Genomic DNA, 21,437 nt, shown 5'->3' on the forward strand with positions numbered 1-21,437 from the left:
CCATCACCAAAGCACCGGCACGATCTTCTTGTCACCGGCGCCAAACCATGATCTCCATCAACGTGTTGCCATCGGGGTTGTTGTGCTACTCATGCTATTACTACTAAAACTACATCCTAGCAAAATAGTAAACGCATCTGCAAGCACAAACGTTAGTATAAAGACAACCCTATGGCTCCTGCCGGTTGCCGTACCATCGACGTGCAAGTCGATATTTTCTATTACAACATGATCATCTCATACATCCAATATATCACATCACATCGTTGGCCATATCACATCACAAGCATACCCTGCAAAAACAAGTTAGACGTCCTCTAATTTTGTTGTTGCATGTTTTACGTGGTGACCATGGGTATCTATTAAGATCGCATCTTACTTACGCAAACACCACAACGGAGATATATGAGTTGCTATTTAACCTCATCCAAGGACCTCCTCGGTCAAATCCGATTCAACTAAAGTTGGAGAAACCGACACTTGCCAGTCATTTTTGAGCAACGGGGTTACTCGTAGCGATGAAACCAGTCTCTCGTAAGCGTACGAGTAATGTCGGTCCAAGCCGCTTCAATCCAACAATACCGCGGAATCAAGAAAAGACTAAGGAGGGCAGCAAAACGCACATCACCGCCCACAAAAACTTTTGTGTTCTACTCGAGAAGACATCTACGCATGAACCTAGCTCATGATGCCACTGTTGGGGAACGTCGCATGGGAAACAAAAATTTTCCTACGCGCACGAAGACCTATCATGGTGATGTCCATCTACGAGAGGGGATGAGTGATCTACGTACCCTTGTAGATCGTACAGCAAAAGCGTTAGTGAACGCGGTTGATGTAGTGGAACGTCCTCACGTCCCTCGATCCCCCCCGCGAACAATCCCGCGATCAGTCCCACGATCTAGTACCGAACGGACGGCACCTCCGCGTTCAGCACACGTACAGCTCGACGGTGATCTCGGCCTTCTTGATCCAGCAAGAGAGACGGAGAGGTAGAAGAGTTCTCCGGCAGCGTGACGGCGCTCCGGAGGTTGGTGATGACCTTGTCTCAGCAAGGCTCCTACCGAGCTCCGCAGAAACGCGATCTAGAGGAAAAACCGTGGAGGTATGTGGTCGGGCTGCCGTGGAAAAGTCGTCTCAAATCAGCCCTAAAACCTCCGTATATATAGGTGGGAGGGAGGGGACCTTGCCTTGGGGCTCAAGGAGCCCCAAGGGGGTCGGCCGAGTCCAAGGGGGAAGGCTCCCCCCCCAAACCGAGTTGGACTTGGTTTGGTGGGTGGGAGTCCTTCCTTCCCTTCCCACCTCCTCTTTTTTTTTCTTTTCTCTTTGATTTTCTTTCCTAGGCACATAGGGCCCTTTTGGGCTGTCCCACCAGCCCACTAAGGGCTGGTGTGCCACCCTCAAGGCCTATGGGCTTCCCCGGGGTGGGTTGCCCCCCCCCCCCGGTGAACTCCCGGAACCCATTCGTCATTCCCGGTACATTCCCGGTAACTCCGAAAACCTTTCGGTAATCAAATGAGGTCATCCTATATATCAATCTTCGTTTCCGGACCATTCCGGAAACCCTCGTGACGTCCGTGATCTCATCCGGGACTCCGAACAACATTCGGTAACCAACCATATAACTCAAATACGCATAAAACAATGTCGAACCTTAAGTGTGCAGACCCTGCGGGTTCGAGAACTATGTAGACATGACCCGAGAGACTCCTCGGTCAATATCCAATAGCGGGACCTGGATGCCCATATTGGATCCTACATATTCTACGAAGATCTTATCGTTTGAACCTCAGTGCCAAGGATTCATATAATCCCGTATGTCATTCCCTTTGTCCTTCGGTATGTTACTTGCCCGAGATTCGATCGTCAGTATCCGCATATCTATTTCAATCTCGTTTACCGGCAAGTCTCTTTACTCGTTCCGTAATACAAGATCCCGCAACTTACACTAAGTCACATTGCTTGCAAGGCTTGTGTGTGATGTTGTATTACCGAGTGGGCCCCGAGATACCTTTCCGTCACACGGAGTGACAAATCCCAGTCTTGATCCATACTAACTCAACTAACACCTTCGGAGATACCTGTAGAGCATCTTTATAGTCACCCAGTTACGTTGCGACGTTTGATACACACAAAGCATTCCTCCGGTGTCAGTGAGTTATATGATCTCATGGTCATAGGAATAAATACTTGACACGCAGAAAACAGTAGCAACAAAATGACACGATCAACATGCTACGTCTATTAGTTTGGGTCTAGTCCATCACGTGATTCTCCTAATGACGTGATCCAGTTATCAAGCAACAACAATTTGTTCATAATCAGAAGACACTGACTATCTTTGATCAACTGGCTAGCCAACTAGAGGCTTGCTAGGGACGGTGTTTTGTCTATGTATCCACACATGTAAATGAGTCTTCATTCAATACAATTATAGCATGGATAATAAACGATTATCTTGATACAGGAATTATAATAATAACTATATTTATTATTGCCTCTAGGGCATAATTCCAACAACGGTGTGCTCGACGAGACATACGTTATCTGATTTGAGTGGTAGTTAGGGTTACCAACACCTCCAATATATAGTTATTCATGGGAGGGAAACATTGTTTGTCTGAGCGGTGGTTAGTGTTGCCAATGCTTCAAATACATAGCCAATCATGGTAGGGAGTCGTGGGCAGGACCCACGCCCGAGTTGTCAACCGTCCATAATCTGACGTCCCATATTAGTGATGTTTCCATAAATGATTCTTAATTAGTTATCCGTTCCTCATCAGAGAAACTAAGTGCACGCATAACATAGGTCTGAACTTGGCTCAAACATGAAACAAGACACGCACGAGAGCGGTGGAGGAGAAGCGTTTGGGAACAAATCCTCTTCTGAAGCTTCAATAGCATGTGAAAGAGAAACCTTTATTAAGAGGTCTCAACGCTTCTCCACCTGCAAGGTGGAACTAAACCTCCAAGTGCCATGTGATGACACCTATATGGGTCTTTAGAGATTTATCTGAAATTGTCTATATTTTCAAGAAGTTAATACAACATCATATTAGCGTACTTGAACTTTTATATTGTTTTTGGACCTTCAAATGTAATTGTACGTTTAATTGTATTTTCATTTCGACAGGATATTCACTCGTGCATACGGAGTACCATGGGTATAATTGGAAATGCTAGACTTACATCATCTATAGTTGGACTTGGCACATCTGCCCTGTATACATCCACGAACGTGCCCGCTGCGCATTTGGACCGCCCCTTATATCTTGTGCTTCGCAGCCACATAGCTCAAATCCAGACTCTCAAATATATGCAAATCCACACATGTCCATTATGCACACCAATGTTGCACGTAAATAACACATGTTGGTAGCAAAAACACATATTTCTTACAATTTTTTTATTTTTAAGTGTGCAATTCAAACATTAGGTCACTGGTTTTCACTGTGGGTGCACATATGCTCTACAAGATCACTGAGTAGTTGTGCGTGCACATGATGATCTTAAAGATTCTGATGCATCTATAGAAAGTTCATAAGCTAATTGCATCTTGATCTTCTGGGATTTGAATTTGTTCTCCGGGCACTTCAAAATCAATTGTTTGGGCAAGACCATCACCCTCATCTTTCACAATCATATTATGCAAAATAACATAGCATGTCATGACCTGCCACAAAGATTTTGATTTCCACATCATGTAGGTCCATGAACAATTCCCCAACGAGCTTGAAGTACTCCGAATGCCATATCCACATTCTTTCTAGCTACTTCATGCATTCTTGTGAAGTGGCTTTGCTTGTTGTCATGTGGTTCAGATATGATCTTCATAAATGCCGCCCACTGAGGATAGATGTAATTGGCAAGATAGTATCACATGTTGTAGTCACAGAATTTGACAGTGTAGTTGCACAGCGAAACTTCCTTATTACAATGCCTCCTGAATACGGACGATAGTGGAAACACGTTGATGTCGTAGTGAGAACCCGACATTCCAAAAGCACACACCAAATCCATGGCACTTCTTCTAGTATGGTGGTGGCCTCTTTGGTGATGTTGATACATTTCCCACAGACCTTTGGAATAGTTCTTCCATTGCAATACATGCAATAAATTGATCTGAATATTCATGGAAACCATCTGGCCTCTCCAATAGCCAACCATTTTGTATGTTATGCACATTTAGTTCTCTCAGATAATCTGCTTCCAACACCTGCACCACAGTGCGGGCAAACTAGACATAACTCTTATCGCATGTTCTCTTCCTCTTCCTGACCATCTCACCAACAACATCAACGGATGTACCAAGTGCAAGGATCCTCAGAGCAACTATGCATTTCTCCTCAACAAAGAAAGAAAGCTGGTTGCAGCAATCCCTTGTGAGCTTGAAGTAGTCACTGTGTGTCTCCACTCCCTCCACAACGCGCAAAAATAATGGTTTTCGCATGCGAAAACGGTGACGACACCTGGATCAATGGTGTCCGGAGACCCTGTCCCGATTGATCATTCTTTTGCCTTTGAACTAGTCCTTGAACTTGAGTATATGCTCCACCTTATGATACATTTCCTTTTACATGCTCATGAGCATGATCATGTCAACTTCTTCATTCGAATCCGATGAATTGAAGAAGTCAACTTGAATCATTTTATCAAGCTCCATCGGTCCATACTCCTCGTCCGATGAAGCATCGAAATTCATTGTTTTTTGTACAAATAAATCACAAAAAACTAGGTCGGACAATGTGTCAAACACATAGAGCCCAAGGGGCAATCCGAGAGTTGTCCGACGTTCCGTGGTGGTGTCCGAGCTGGCGACGATGTCCGCGACGGCGAGCATGGGAGAGAGGACTGTTGTGCCAGTCCTAGTGACGCTAAGGACGAAAACGGCTGCGAAGCAAGGATGGCGGCTGAGCCGCGAGACGTCCAACACGGAGGAGGAAGAAGAGAGGTGAGAGCAAATTTATCCGACAGGACGAAGGATGAATTTGGTGCAATTTGTGATGCGATAGGCATGTCGGGTCGAAAGTGACGGACGGACCCGGACATCTCACATCCATCCCATACTTAGATTGAATATAAGGGGTGTCGGTCAGTCCGGACATTGGAGGCCTATTTAAATGATCGTTTGGTCGTTATTTTTTTACCGGTAAGTGGTCAAGCCGTACGTCCGGCTGTAAATGCTCTTATGTGACCCTTTTACGTAGCATAAGAGCAAGTACAATAGTATAGCCAGTTGCTGGCTATAAGCCATTGTCATATCATCTATAACCCATCTTATAGTCAATATGTACAATAGTTCATTGCAAAAGTGTACTACTTCTTTATTATATGATCCACCTTTCATACTCATAAAATGCCTAGGAGCACGTGCTAGAGCTGACTTTTAGCTAAAAGCACGGTTACCTTCTCTCTCCTTTTCTTTTTCCTCCAACTAAACAAAAATATATTAGTTTATTCCTTATAGCCAGCTGACTCAGCTCTATTGTACTTGCTTTAAGAAAAATTCTCCTCTACCCTAATCAAGCATCATGTAAGTGTAGCAATACTGTATGTACGGCATGCATCTTCCTGTACGTGTACGCACGCCAAATTGGGCATGGAGCCATGGACCGACACGGTGCGTCGGCCGCACGGTAAGAGCACGGTTAATAGTATAGCCAACTGCTGGCTATAAGCAGTCTTATAGCCCACCTTATAGTCAGCTTGTACAACAGTTAGCTACAAAAGAGTACTACTTTTATCATATATGGCCCACGTTTCATTCTCACAAAGCACCTAGGAGCACGTGCTAGAGCTGGCTCTTCACGAAGAGCCCGCTTCCCTTCTCTCTCCTCTTCTCTCTCGTCCAACTCAGCGGAAATATAGTATTTTAATCCTTACAGCCTGCTGACTGGACCTTATTGTACTTGCTCTAAACTAATTTAACTATTAGCAGCACACAGCACACTGGTCACCGTCGACGGTGGTCGCCATTAAATCTGGTGTGCAGAGATGGCACATGCTCCAGAACACCAGAACCCACACGCTTCGTAGTATAAAAGGGATGCACCCACGTCGAATCAGACATAACTGACAAATCAATCAGCAGTCCCGATCGATCTTCACTGGCCATTGGCACAAGAAATATGGCACGAGTCCTCCTTGCTCTGGCCGCCTCGCTCGTCGCCCTGGCGTGGCCGGCGTCGTGCCAACGCCTTCCGGTGGTCGCTCCGGTCACCAAGGATCCTGCCACCTCCCTCTACACCCTCCCCTTCCACGACGGCGCCAATCTCGTCGTAGACATCGCCGGCCCCCTCGTCTGGTCCACGTGCCAGCGCGGCCACCTGCCGGCGGAGCTCCCGTGCAAGAGCCCGACCTGCCGCCTCGCCAACTCCTACCACGATTGGCACGACGACGACAAGGCGTGCACGGCATACCCGTACAACCCGGTCACCGGCGCGTGCGCTGCCGGGAGCCTCGTCCACGCGAGGTTTGTCGCCAACACCACCGACGGGAGGAACCCGGTGAGCCAGGTGAACGTGAGGGCCCTGGCGGCGTGCGCGCCGAGGAAGCTCCTGGCGTCGCTGCCCGGGGGCTCCACGGGCGTGGCAGGGCTCGCGGGCTCCGGCCTGGCGCTTCCGGCGCAGCTGGCGTCCACGCAGAATGTCGCCAAGAAGTTCCTCCTCTGCCTCCCCCGAGGCGGCACCGACGGCGACGGCGTGGCTATCTTCGGCGGCGGCCCGCTTCACTTCTGGGCGGACCCATGGACGGACTACACGCAGTCAATGGACTACACCCCGCTCCTGTCCAAGCAGGGGCAGGGCAGCCCCGCGCACTACATCTCGGTCAAGTCCATCAGCATGGAAAACAGCCGCGTCCCCGTCTCCGAGCGCGTGCTCGCCACCGGCGGCGTGATGCTCAGCACGAGGCAGCCCTACGCATTGCTCCGCCGCGACGTGTACCGCCCGTTCGTCGACGCGTTCGTCAAGGCCCTGGCGGCGCAGGCTGCGCCGGGAGGGTCCGTGGCGCGCGCGGCGAGGCCTGTGGCGCCGTTCGAGCTGTGCTACGACGCGCAGACGCTGGGCAACACGAGGTTCGGGTACTGGGTGCCGAGCGTCACGCTGGCGCTCGACGGCGGGAGGGACTGGAGGATGACCGGGGTGAACTCGATGGTGGACGTCGAGCCGGGGACGGCGTGCCTTGCCTTCGTGGAGATGAAGGGGGTGAGGGCCGGCGACGGTGGGGCGCCCGCGGTGATCGTCGGAGGGGTTCAGATGGAGAACATCGTGATCACTAGCAGAAATAAGGCTTTCGTCCCAGCTCGAGAAACACATTAGTTCCCGGTTCAAGCGGCAAATGCGCCGGTCGGGCATTAGTCCCGGTTTAAATGGGACCTTTAGTCCCGGTTCGTTTCTCGAACCGGGACTAAAAGGTTTGGAGGATTTAGTCCCGGTTCGTATCTTGGACCTTTAGTCCCGGTTCGTGTCTCGAATAGTGACACGAACCAGGACTAAAGGTGTTCAGATTTTTTTTTCTGTTTTTAAATTATTGTTTGTAGTTTCTGTTTTAAATTGCTTATATCTTTTAGGATATTTGATGTTTTTGATTGATTCTTTTTGCATTAGATTCAAAATTTTGTCTAGTTTCTGTTTGTGTCATTAGTTTTCAAATTTGAATGGTTTAAATTTGAATTTATTTAAATTTACTTCAAACCCAGTTTTTGAATAACTTGAGTTTACAAATAGTTTTTAATTTAATTCTTTTTGCTCCCACTCATGTGTTAGATTGTTGTCACAGTAAGATTTATTTGGTTATTTTTAGAATAATTTAAATTAGGATTTTAATTAAAGAAATATTGTTTTGCTTATATAGTTGTTTTAGTCATTTAATGGTTGTTTTTTATTATTTTTAGTTAGTTCTTTCTGTAGATTTTAACATGTTGTAGTATGGTGCATATTTAATGCACAAAAAAAATCTATAGTTCAATTAATTTAAAAAAAATGCCTTTGTAGCAGATGGGTTTTCGTCTGAAACCTTGATACTTTGAGTTTTGTAGAAAATAAACAAAAATGATAAAATCTTCAAAAAATAAAATCCTTTGGGATGTTGTTAGGTTTTAGTGTCTAGTCGGTATAGAAACTTTGAGATATGAATTTTGACCGTTTTTTCAAAAAAAGGAAAAAAAAATAAACGGCCATAACTTTTGCATACGACGTCCAAAAAAATTTAATATATCAAAAAAACTAGAAAAAATTGGTACTCGATTTCACCGGGCTTGCCCGGTGAAGTTTTCTCACATGCTCAAAATTCCAAATGGAAAAAAAGTTATTTCAAAAAGAAGTTTTTTCCAAAAAAAAAGAAAAATAATTTTATTTAAAAATATTAGGTTGTTTTCATTGAAATTCACTATTATTGTTACTTATTAAGTTTATTTTAAGAATTGTTTGTAATTCAAAAAATTAAGTCATGTGACATGACATCAAGACCCAAGTTGTTTAAGATTGATAGATTACTATTGTCAGGAAAACAACAAGTGCACACTTGGCAACTAGGGGCGATAGAACCAGAAAATTAAGCGTGCTCGGACTGAAGCAGTGAAAGGATGGGTGATCGGCCGGGAACTTAAACGATTTAAAATGAGTGATCCACGCTAGAGCAGTGAGGATGGGTGATTAGAGATTAAATTGAAAAAAACAGACGGATTTTTAGTCCCGGTTCGTAAGTAGAACCGGGACTAAAGGTACTCCCTCCGAGACGGCCACGTGGAGCACCTTTGACCTCGGCTTGGAACAGGGCCGGGACTAAAGGTTAGGCCTTTAGTCCCGCCCCTTTAGTCCCGGTTGGTGAACCGGGACTATAGGCCCTTTCCTCATTAGTGGATGGAGTTCGACATGGAGAAGAAGCGGCTCGGGTTGCGCTCGATGCCGTACTATATGCAGTGCAGCCACTTCAATTTCACTCCAAGCGCCTAGACCTTAATTTTATTATTGCCTCTGCCGGTAATAGTGAATCTGTTTATCTACGGTGCATTATTCGTGAGACTACATTTTCGTTCAACATGTGTTGTGGATTTTATGTACTCCCTTTGTTCACTTTTATAAGTCCTTGTAGACATTTCAGACACAGTGCAAAACAGTTCAGTTTCAGTTGTCTGAAAGGACTTCTAAAAGTGAACGAAAGGAGTAGTAAACACTACTCACGGTTCTATCTTGTGTTGTGGATTATGTAATAATAATGATGATGATGAGGACGACGACGACGACGATGATGATGATGATGATAATAGCACATGCCATCTATTCTGAATGGTTCATCAAATTTTCCCAAAGTTTTAATCCCAAATTCTATTTTTTTTAGCCAAATTTGTTATTCCTCGAGTAACTGGTTTTTTCTTCGCATCAATCGATTTCTTGCGAATGTGTTGTGGAGCTCTGAGACCGAGACGGGGACGACGGATTGGCCAAGACGCAGCCGGTGGAAGCAATGCTGAAGGTTGACGAGGGGTTGGAGGTCTTTTCATCTTCACTTGTTAGTCTTTTTTTTTTGAAAGATCTATCGAGGCTGCCGTGACGTGGCACATGTACCTCCGTCAACTGATTTTTTTTGAGGGATAAAACCAACTTTATTCATCAAAAACAACAATTGGTGGGATACAAATCGGGTCATGGGGTTGTCCTAACCAAACATGGCGCCCCGGGCCCCTACTAAGAGAGAACTTAGCTAGGTTGTGTGCTTCAGTGTTCGCATCACGACCTTCAAAATAGAAATTACAATGAAAAAGAGTAGCTCTAAGAGAAATTTCATGAACTATGAATCCATTCCGACCTCTTGCACCCTTCTTTATATCTGCAATTGCTTGCTTGGAGTCGGAAGCTATGATCACATGCGTTAGGCTGAGATCTTCTGCTAAAGCCAAAGCCTCACGACAAGCAATAGTCTCAAGTATCGCTGGGTCTTCCAAACCTGCGATCACAAGGGCCGAGCTCCCCAGGTAATTTCCTTGTTTATCCCGACAGATAGCTGCCGCTAATCCTCCTCTTCCCCTCCTTACACCGGCATCAACGTGGATCTTAGCATGATCCATCGGTGGGGCTCTCAGTCGCAAGACCCGGGGATGTGGTAACTGTTGGGTAACGTAGCATATATTCAAAATTTTCCTAGCATATTCAGATCTTCCTATGGAGAGACCAGCAACGAGAGAGGGGTAAGAGCATCTTCATACCTTTGAAGATCGCTATGCGGAAGCGTTGCTAGAACGCGGTTGATGGAGTCGTACTCGCAGCGATTCATATCTAGTGCCGAACTACGGCACCTCCGCGTTCAACACACGTGCAGCCCGGTGACGTCTCCCGCACCTTGATCCAGCAAGGAGGAGGGAGAGGTGGGGGAAGAACTCCAGCAGCACGACGCCGTGGTGTCGATGGAGAGACGAGGTCTCCCGGTAGGGCTTCACCAAGCACCGGCAGAGAGGAGGAGAAAGAAGAGCAGGGCTGCGCCGAGGGAGAGGGAAAAGTCTGGTCTCCAATGGCCAAAAGTGCCCAATATATATAGGCGGAGGGGAGAGGGGGTGCGGCAGCCCCCCCAGATGGGAGGTGCGGCGGCCAGAAGGGGGAGGAGGGGGTGGCGCACCAACTGGTGGGCCTTAGGCCCACCTGGCTTAGGGTTTGCCCCCCCCCCCATTTTCTCTCCCTTGCGCAATGGGCTGAGTGGGGAGGCGCACCAGCCCACCTAGGGGTTGGTTCCCACCCCCACTTGGCCCACCTTACCTCCCGGGGTCGTTGCCCCCCTTCGGTGGTCCCCCGGGGCCACCTCCGGTGGTCCCGGTACGTTACCGGTGATGCCCGAAACACTTCCGGTATCCGAAACCATCCGACCTATATATCAATCTTTATCTCCGGACCATTCCGGAGATCCTCGTGACGTCCGGGATCTCATCCGGGACTCCGAACAACTTTCGGTAACCTCGTATAATAATTCCCTATAACCCTAGCGTCATCGAACCTTAAGTGTGTAGACCCTACGGGTTCGGGAGACAGGCAGACATGACCGAGACACCTCTCTGGCCAATAACCATCGGCGGGGTCTGGATACCCATGGTGGCTCCCACTTGCTCCACGATGATCTCATCGGATGAACCACGATGTCAAGGATTCAATCAATCCCGTATACGATTCCCTTTGTTTGTCGGTATAGAACTTGCCCGAGATTCGATCGTCGGTATACCTATACCTTGTTCGATCTCGTTACCGGTAAGTCTCTTTACTCGTTCCGTAGCACGTCATCGTGTGACTAACTCCTTAGTCACATTGAGCTCATGATGATGTTCTACCGAGTGGCCCCAGAGATACCTCTCCGTCACACGGAGTGATAAATCCCGATCTTGATTCGTACCAACCCAACAGACACTTTCGGAGGTACCCGTAGTGCACCTTTATAGTCACCCAGTTACGTTGTGACGTTTGATACACCCAAAGCACTCCTACGGTATCCGGGAGTTGCACAATCTCATGGTCGAAGGAAAAGATACTTGACATTAGAAAAACTTTAACATACGAATAATACGATCTAGTGCTATGCTTAGGATTGGGTCTTGTCCATCACATCATTCTCCCAATGATGTGATCCCGTTATCAATGACATCTAATGCCCATGATCATGATCATCTATTGACTAACGAGCTAGCCAACTAGAGTCTTGCTAGGGACACATTGTGATCTATCTATTCACACATGTATTACTGTTTCCTGTTAATACAATTATAGCATGAACAATAGACGATTATCATAAACAAGGAAATATGATAATAACCATTTTATTATTGCCTCTAGGGCATATTTCCAACAGTAACCTCTCAGCAGGTGTTTGTTGCTTTATAGTTTGCAGCTCCGAGATGTACCTCTTGACAACCTCCGTCAACTGATGCCATGACCAGCTGCCGTGACGCGGCATGGGCCATCACCTAGATGTCCCGGGCCGCCGCCTTAGCAACCGACCGCATGTGTCATCCAGGGCTACTGCAACGCTCCATCCTCATGTACTCTTTTAATGCAATGAGATGAACCTGCCAAGACTATCCGCCATGCAGGCAAGGGGTAGAGAGAGGACAAGACTTGGACGATGGCTAGGGTTTGTCTCACCCGCCCACCAACGAGCGAGTCGGACGTCTCCTACGGTGTGTTTGGTTTGAGAACCAGGAGGCGGTCTCATTTAAAAAAAAAGGTTGGTTTTATTCTTGTGTTCGGTTGAAGAAGAAAAATGTCATGGATCAGTTTCATTCTTCTGTTTGGTTATCGAGATAAAATGACAAGAATCTAATTCAGCTCGTCTTGTGGTGCTATTACTTTTTATATGTATATCAAATATTTGACCTAAATCAAAGTCCCACTTGAAAAAAATAGTACGCCAATCACAAAAAAAAAAATCACGAAAACTTTTGTTCAGGTGCGGGGATGAGTGCGGTGAAAATTGCTTGATTATTTCTTTTTTTTCTTTGCTTTTATGAACGTGTCGATTCCTCCAAACCAACGAAATGACTCGGTGAAGCATCTAGAGGGAATATTCCCTCTATGCGGATGACCTCATTCCGGTTCCTAGCCCATCTAAACACGAGAACGGACGCTAGGGATGGAACAACCCGTCCGATTCCATCTCATCGTGAAACCAAACACACCCCTAAGAGGGACATATGTCGATCCTTGTGACATAGTACTAACGTGGAGACATTATGGGGTTAATTTTTTTCGAACCTGGAACCATGCATTCCATTACTCGACGTGCCGAGCTAAGCCCCCCTCCTTCCCCATTGTAAGTTTGGCCCCGGTGCTTCTCAATCAATTCATGACATGTCATTGTGTAAATAACAATCCATATGATTTGTAACTGTAACAAAGCAAATTTTTTCGTAGGCGCAACATTTTTGGGCGAGGAGATTGTTTGCATAAATTGTTGGAATTGTGTGTCCAGCAACTATATTCAAATAAATATGAATTGCTAATATTCGGAATACCTCATTATGAAATTTTACATGTATTTGTACATGGAATTACTTTACATGATTATCATGGCATTATTACTTGTTGGAATACTTAAGTTATTTACTTAAAGAAGCTGGTCAATATCGACGAAATACAATATATTTTATATATTGGAAAGACTACTCGCGTACGCTGATAATTAGAAGAAGCTAGATCGTGTAATTAGATTACGGTCTTAATGTTGATCTACATAATTAGAGGAGCTTATACTCTATTTATGACGCGTTGCTCATAAGCGCGTGCTTCGGGGACTCGACGGATAGGATCCGTTAACAGACAAATTATATCGTGGTTACGATGAAAGCTGTTATTTGCTTTCTTGTTACGATGGAAGCCGGATAATTGAACAACTCCAATTTGGTACTCTTTACTCACCTGAAGATCCTTGAGTAGTTTTGTCAAGGTCTCAAGCAACTTCTCAATCTCCCTAACCTGAATGTCATAATAACACAGAGTTCAACTTACAATAAGAAAATCATGCCACATGAATTCCACCGGCTATGTTCACATAGAAAGAGACTTGAAAATATAGAAAAGGAAAATGATGCACCTGTTCAAAGAAGCCATCCAAACATGATTGTGCGGTACCTCATACATCGCCTTGCAAACCTAGCTCAATATCAACATTCCCCGGGGGGCGTTCCTCCTTGTTGAGCTCAAACGAATTCTATTAAATTGGCAAATGTAACTTTGAAATTACTTTTCAGTGTTATAAAGGCAAAGACATTATAACCTTTTACCCAAACTCACCATAGATAAGTTAAAAAACTCACTGAAAAACAAACTATCTCGAAACAGGACATGTGGAAAGAAATTACTGAAGCTTATTTTTTGTGTTACCCTCCAAGCAGAAAATAATAGATTTTTGAAAACTTATGTTCTCTTGTGAAGAGTATATCAACGTGTACATGACAAATGGTGAACAAAATTTAGCAGTGCAAACGGCTTCTCTTAGCCTTGAAATTTTCCGTGTCAACAAGATACTCAATTCTACGGATGATCTAAAGACTGAACTTTCCAAAACAAAATGTCTAAAAAGTTTAACAAACATCAACTCAGCACATAAGAGGGGATCCTGGGGATGAGCAGACGACCTTTGGAAGCAAAACCAGGGAGGGTGGAGTCCACCAGTGCCTTGCCCCGACGGGAGCTTGGGGAAGCACCGCCCGTGCGTCCTGTGTGTGGCCTCGGATTTCACCGCGCAGCAATCAGCTCACCCGCCTCATATCCGTGTACAGCGAGATCCTCAGAGTCAAGAAGAGGTAATACCTGAGTGTGCATGAATGGGAGACGGTTCCGGTGGCGTTGGAGGCATGGTCGGGGCTCAGGCGGCACCGGCGGGTGCGGACGGGGGCTCAGGCGGCACGGACGAGGGCGGGCCGAGCGGGCGCCTAGTCGAGCGGCCGCACCGGCGGGGGCGGGGGCGGGGGCGGGGGCGAGCGGTGGCACCGGCGGGGTCGTGGGCGAACGGCGGCACAGGCGGGGACGTGGGCGAGCGGCGGCACCGGCGGGGGCGTGGGCGCGCGGCAACACCGGCGGGGGCGTGGGCAAGCGGCGCCACCGGCGGTGACGGGGGCGAGCGGCGGCATCGGTGGGGGCGGGGCGAGCGGTGGCACCGGCGGCTGCGCGAGCGTGGGAGCGGTTCGGCGACGGGGAAAGGAGCCGCGAGGGCGATGGCGGCAGCGAGGAGGGCCGGTGGGAAGGCAGAGGGCGCGGTGGCGGCGCGGGGGTGGTCCGGCTGCGCAAGAGGAGCGGTTCGCACGAGTGCGGGGAAGGGGTCGGGGAGTGCGGGATCCCGTCGGGTGGGGGGACGAGCGAAAGAGGGGAGACGTGGGAGGTGGATGGTACGATGTTTTTTTTGCTTTCTTGCGAGGCGGGATCGAGAGGTGGGATCGATCGCTCGGAGGTCGAACCATCGCGTTGGTTGAACCATCACGACGGCACATCCTGCTTTAATAGTAGAGATAAATTTTTTGCAATAGTTTTATAGAGATTTATTATTGTGTTCGCGTTTCATTGTGTGTCGGGACGCTTGAAATTAGGGCCGTCGTTGTGCTGGCAACTGCGCGCTCCAAGGCGACTATCACCGGCCGGTTGAATCGGACCTAGCTAGCTTCCGGTTTTCAATTTCTTCCATGCAGGTTACCGCTAGTTGTATTTGACTGTTTTGAAATCTTGATTGATTTTGACTAAGTATGTAACCAGCTTTGACTTTTGGGTTTTGAGCATGAGCAGTGCTTGCCTGATTTAGCTGACTTATAAGTCAGGTGACTTAAAACCAGTGACTTATAAGTCACGCCTGTTTAGTTGTCATCTGACTTATAAGTCACCTTTTCATGTAAAAGTGGATGACTTATATGTTTTAAGTTAGGGTGAAGCAACTTACAACTTATAAGTTGGGGTGACTTATAAGTTAGGTTTGTTTAACAAAATAAATTACTTTTTGTACTTTTTAACTTATAAGTCGATGACTTATTTGAAACCAAGCAGGGCCTTAGCCCACTGGAATGAGCTGATGCACCTATGGATAAGGATGCGCGTGTACAAGCTCGCTGCTCACACAACGAAGTACTCTCCAGGCTACACATCAGTGCATTGCTATTTGTCGGTAATGTTTGTGGAATGTAAAAACGAGAGAGGGGATAAAATGATGGAAACGTTGTTTTCATTGATGGATTGGGAGTATATATACCCCTGGTACAAGGCAGTTACAAAGAGGCAGTTGCTACAAGTAGCAACCGACATAGTGGGGATTAACCCTTTAATTAATCTAATTAAGTTATTTCTAACACTCCCCCTAATCACTGTTTGTCTTGGATATTTATTATCTTGATAAAGACTCCTCTTTGTATGTGTCTTTGAGAATGTCCATCATCTTCGTGAAAGCCTTTGTATAATCTTGAAAGTCTTCCCCAAAAACCCTGTGGGAAAAAATATGAGGAGAATAGTGTAGATATGTTGCTAAAATTTCTTTAAACCCGGTGTGAAAATAATAAGGAGAAAATAGTGCAACATATAATGATTATTGTCTCTTGATAACTCAATCGAGAAAACCTTTGAAGAAGGAGAAAAATCAATTGTGAGTATAGAGAACAATTAATATGTCTTAAATACTTCCTTTAAAAACCCAATAGGGAAAATAGAAAGTATGGCATATGATTTTGATAATATATTGCCTCATTAAAAACCTTTTTATGAGAAAACTGATGCAAAACTCATAAAGGAAAAGAGTACAATAATTATTATCTGGTGATAATTAATGGGTTATGAGTCTAGGATTTTCTCCCCCTGAAATTTGCAAATCTCGAAAAAATCTCGGGCAATTCCATGAATATATTTCTGGAATGTTGAATTTGGTAAAGACTTTGTGAACAAATCTGCTAGATTGTCACATGATTTGGTTTGCAAAATATCAATTTCTCCATCCTTCTGTAATGCATGAGGATAGAATAATTTAGGAGAAATGTGTTTTGTGATATTACTTTTCACATAACCCATTTGCATTTGAGCAATGCAGGCCGCATTATCTTCATATATAATAGTTGGTGATCCTAATGAACCAACACCACATGAAGTTTGAATATGGTTAATCATCCTGCGAAGCCATACACATTCTTTAGATGCTTCAAATAATGCAATAATTTCAGAATGATTAGTGGAAGTTGCTACGAGAGTCTGTTTTGTTGACTTCCATGAAAAAGCAGTTCCACCGTATAAGAATACGAAACTTGTTTGTGACCTGGCATTGTGAGGATCAGATAGATAGCCAACATCACTATATCCTACCATAGTCATATCTTGGTTTTTCAGATAGAATAAGCCAAGATCTTTTGTGCCATGTAAATATCTAAGGATATTCTTTACTCCCGTCCAATGACGTTTTGTTGGAGCAGCGCTATGTCTAGCTAGTAAATTTACTACAAATGCAATATCAGGCCTGGTGCAATTTGCAAGGTACATTAGCGCACCAATGGCACTGAGATACGGGAACTCAGGTCCTAATATCTCTTCGTCATCATCCCGAGGTCTAAAAGGATCTTTATTCATATCAAGGGATCTGACAACCATGGGCGTTTTGGTTGGATATGATTTATCCATATTAAATTTTTCCAAAACCTTTTGAATATATGCAGGTTGGTATACTAAAATTCCTGAGGAAAGATGCTCAAGCTGTAAGCCTAAGCAGAATTTGGTCTTTCCCAAATCTTTCATCTCAAATTCCGCCATTAGATGATTGCGTGCTTCTTCTATATCAGGTGTACTCCCAATGATATTGAGGTCATCAACGTACACTGAGATGATGCAAAATCCATTTGAGGATTTCTTTATAAATACACAAGGGCAATCATCATTATTTGAGTAGCCTTTTTGAATAAGGAACTCACTCAGTCGGTTATACCACATTCTACCCGACTGTTTTAAGCCATATAGTGACTTCTGTAATTTTACACAATATGCGTTGCGATTTGCTTTTAGATTCGGCATTTTAAGTCCTTCGGGGACCTTCATATATATGTCGATTTGAGTGACCCATATAAGTATGCTGTCACTACGTCCATCAACTGCATAGATAAATTCGTTTGTACTGCCAAAGATATGAAGTATCGAAACGTTATTCCACTCATTACAGGAGAGTATGTATCACCGTAATCGATGCCGGGTCTCTGTGTGAACCCTTGTGCTACAAGCCTCGCTTTGTATCTCACCACCTCATTGTTTTCATTCCTTTTTCGAACAAAAACCCATTTTGCTCCAACAGGGAAGACATTATGAGGAGTAGGTATTACTGAGGAAAGATCTCTCTTTTGTTGAGCGAGCGCAGTTCTGCCTCAATTGCTTCCTTCCATTTAGGCCAATCAGGACGCTTGAGGCACTCCCTGACGGTCTTTGGTTCTGGATCCAGTTGAAGGGTTTCAGCAATTTCAGAGGCGAAATATATATCGACAATTGTAGTCTCTCTATTATATGATTCTGCTGATTCTGTATAGTTTATGGAAATTTCTTTTATAACTTCAGACTCTATGTGATTTCCCACAACAATAGAATCATGGTGTTCCGATGTCCCAGCTATTATATTTTTATGCGCATTTATGCTAGGTTCAAGATGTTGAGCATCTGGTTGGTGTCATTCAACTTGAGGTTGAATTGCATTTACTGGTAGAGGATTTGATTTCCTCTGTTTCCGCGGAGGCTTTTGAGAAGCTATATTCCGACTAACCAGATTTCTCCCCCTCTTACTCTCATTTGGGGTTGGAGTGGTTTTAGTTGGTACCTCCACTCATTCTGGTGCATTAACTGCGGGAATATGTGATTTAGTGACACCTTTATGGTCAGTAAATGCATCTGGCAGATTATTTGCAATGTGTTGCAAATCTATGATCCTCTGAACTTCAGTTTCAGATTCTTTAGTACGTGGATCTAAGGACTGAATGCCTGTTACATTCTAATCTATTTCCTTGCATTCTATGTGGTTTGATTCTCCCCCTAATGCCGGAAAATGGTCCTCATCAAAAATAGAATCAGCGTAACGGGCAGTAAACAGGTCCCCTGTAAGAGGTTCAAGATATTTTATTATTGATGGAGAGTTATAACCCACATAGATCCCTAATTTTCTGTGGGGGCCCATGGATGTACGTTGTGGTGGTGATACCGGTACGTATACTGCGCAACCGAATTTTCGCAAATGGGAAATACTTGGCTGAGTGTGACGTACTAGTTGCAGCGGGGAGGTTGTATGATATGCAGTTGGTCTGATTTGTATCTGATCTGCGGCGTGTAATACCGCATGTGCCCAACAAGATGCTGGTAAATTACAATTCTGTAATAGTGGTCAAGCAATTAATTTTACTCTTTTGATGAGGGATTCAGCCAAACCATTTTGAGTATGAACATAAGGCACAGAATATTCTAAATGAATGCCCATAGCCATGCAATAGTCATTGAATGCACATGAAGAAAACTCAGCGGCATTGTCCATTCGAATTGTTTTTATCCTATTTTCAGGATGATTTGCTCTTAATTTAATAATTTGAGCAATTAGCTTGGCAAAAGCATGATTTCGTGTGGACAATAGACACACATGTGACCATCTAGTAGATGTTGTTGGAATTATGCCCTAGAGGCAATAATAAATATAGTTATTATTATAATTCCTGTATCAAGATAATCGTTTATTATCCATGCTATAATTGTATTGAATGAAGACTCATTTATATGTGTGGATACATAGACAAAACACTGTCCCTAGCAAGCCTCTAGTTGGCTAGCCAGTTGATAAAAGATAGTCAGTGTCTTCTGATTATGAACAAGGTATTGTTGCTTGATAACTGGATCACGTCATTAGGAGAATCACGTGATGGACTAGACCCAAACTAATAGACGTAGCATGTTGATTGTGTCATTTTGTTGCTACTGTTTTCTGCGTGTCAAGTATTTGTTCCTATGACCATGAGATCATATAACTCACTAACACCGGAAGAATACTTTGTGTGTATCAAACGCCGCAACGTAACTGGGTGACTATAAAGATGCTCTACAGGTATCTCCGAAGGTGTTCGTTGAGTTAGTATGGCTCAAGACTGGGATTTGTCACTCCGTGTGATGGAGAGGTATCTCGGGGCCCACTCGGTAATACAACATCACACACAAGCCTTGCAAGCAATGTAACTTAGTGTAAGTTGCGGGATCTTGTATTACGGAACGAGTAAAGAGACTTGCCGGTAAACGAGATTGAAATAGGTATGCGGATACTAACGATCGAATCTCGGGCAAGTAACATACCGAAGGACAAAGAGAATGACATACGGGATTATATGAATCCTTGGCACTGAGGTTCAAACGATAAGATCTTCGTAGAATATATAGGATCCAATATGGGCATCCAGGTCCCGCTATTGGATATTGACCGAGGAGTCTCTCGGGTCATGTCTACATAGTTCTCGAACCCGCAGGGTCTGCACACTTAAGGTTCGACGTTGTTTTATGCGTATTTGAGTTATATGGTTGGTTACCGAATGTTGTTCGGAGTCCCGGATGAGATCACGGACATCATGAGGGTTTCCGGAATGGTCCGGAAACGAAGATTGATATATAGGATGACCTCATTTGATTACCGAAAGGTTTTCGGAGTTACCGGGAATGTACCGGGAATGACGAATGGGTTCCGGGAGTTCACCGGGGGGGGGGGGGGCAACCCACCCCGGGGAAGCCCATAGGTCTTAAGGGTGGCGCACCAGCCCTTAGTGGGCTGGTGGGACAGCCCAAAAGGGCCCTATGCGCATTGGAAGAAAAATCAAAGAGAAAAGAAAAAAAAGGAGGAGGTGGGAAAGGAAAGAAGGACTCCACCCACCAAACCAAGTAGGACTCGGTTTGGGGGGGAGTCCTTCCCACCTTTGGCTCTGCCGACCCCCTTGGGGCTCCTTGAGCCCCAAGGCAAGGTCCCTCCTCTCCCACCTATATATACGGAGGTTTTAGGGCTGATTTGAGACGACTTTTCCACGGCAGCCCGACCACATACCTCCACGGTTTTTCCTCTAGATCGCGTTTCTACGGAGCTCGGGCGGAGCCCTACTGAGACGAGATCATCACCAACCTCCGGAGCGCCGTCACGCTGCCGGAGAACTCTTCTACCTCTCCGTCTCTCTTGCTGGATCAAGAAGGACGAGATCATCGTCGAGCTGTACGTGTGCTGAACGCGGAGGTGCCGTCCATTCGGCACTAGATCGTGGGACTGGTCACGGGATAGTTCGCGGGGCGGATCGAGGGACGTGAGGACGTTCCACTACATCAACCGCGTTCATTGACGCTTCTGCTGTACGGTCTACAAGGGTACGTAGATCACTCATCCCCTCTCGTAGATGGACATCACCATGATAGGTCTTCGTGCGCGTAGGAAATTTTTTGTTTCCCATGCGACGTTCCCCAACAGTGGCATCATGAGCTAGGTTCATGCGTAGATGTCTTCTCGAGTAGAACACAAAAGTTTTTGTGGGCGGTGATGTGCGTTTTGCTGCCCTCCTTAGTCTTTTCTTGATTCCGCGGTATTGTTGGATTGAAGCGGCTTGGACCGACATTACTCGTACGCTTACGAGAGACTGGTTTCATCGCTACGAGTAACCCCGTTGCTCAAAGATGACTGGCAAGTGTCGGTTTCTCCAACTTTAGTTGAATCGGATTTGACCGAGGAGGTCCTTGGATGAGGTTAAATAGCAACTCATATATCTCCGTTGTGGTGTTTGCATAAGTAAGATGTGATCCTACTAGATACCCATGGTCACCACGTAAAACATGCAACAACAAAATTAGAGGACGTCTAACTTGTTTTTGCAGGGTATGCTTGTGATGTGATATGGCCAACGATGTGATGTGATATATTGGATGTATGAGATGATCATGTTGTAATAGATAATATCGACTTGCACG

The 21,437-nt window shown here is 45.4% G+C and overlaps 1 protein-coding gene across 1 annotated transcript; it reads left to right on the plus strand.

Annotated features, from left to right (window-relative positions):
- The first annotated feature begins 6,128 nt into the window (after positions 1–6,128).
- On the plus strand, positions 6,129–8,954 carry LOC123440867 (chitinase CLP-like). The gene is made up of 2 exons (XM_045117411.1): positions 6,129–7,268; positions 8,859–8,954. The coding sequence occupies exons 1-2, from the start codon at positions 6,129–6,131 to the stop codon at positions 8,952–8,954; spliced, it is 1,236 nt and encodes a 411-aa protein (XP_044973346.1).
- Positions 8,955–21,437: the final 12,483 nt, after the last annotated feature.

Source organism: Hordeum vulgare, chromosome 3H (assembly GCF_904849725.1).
Source record: "Hordeum vulgare subsp. vulgare chromosome 3H, MorexV3_pseudomolecules_assembly, whole genome shotgun sequence".
In the NCBI taxonomy this organism is placed as follows: Eukaryota; Viridiplantae; Streptophyta; class Magnoliopsida; order Poales; family Poaceae; genus Hordeum; species Hordeum vulgare.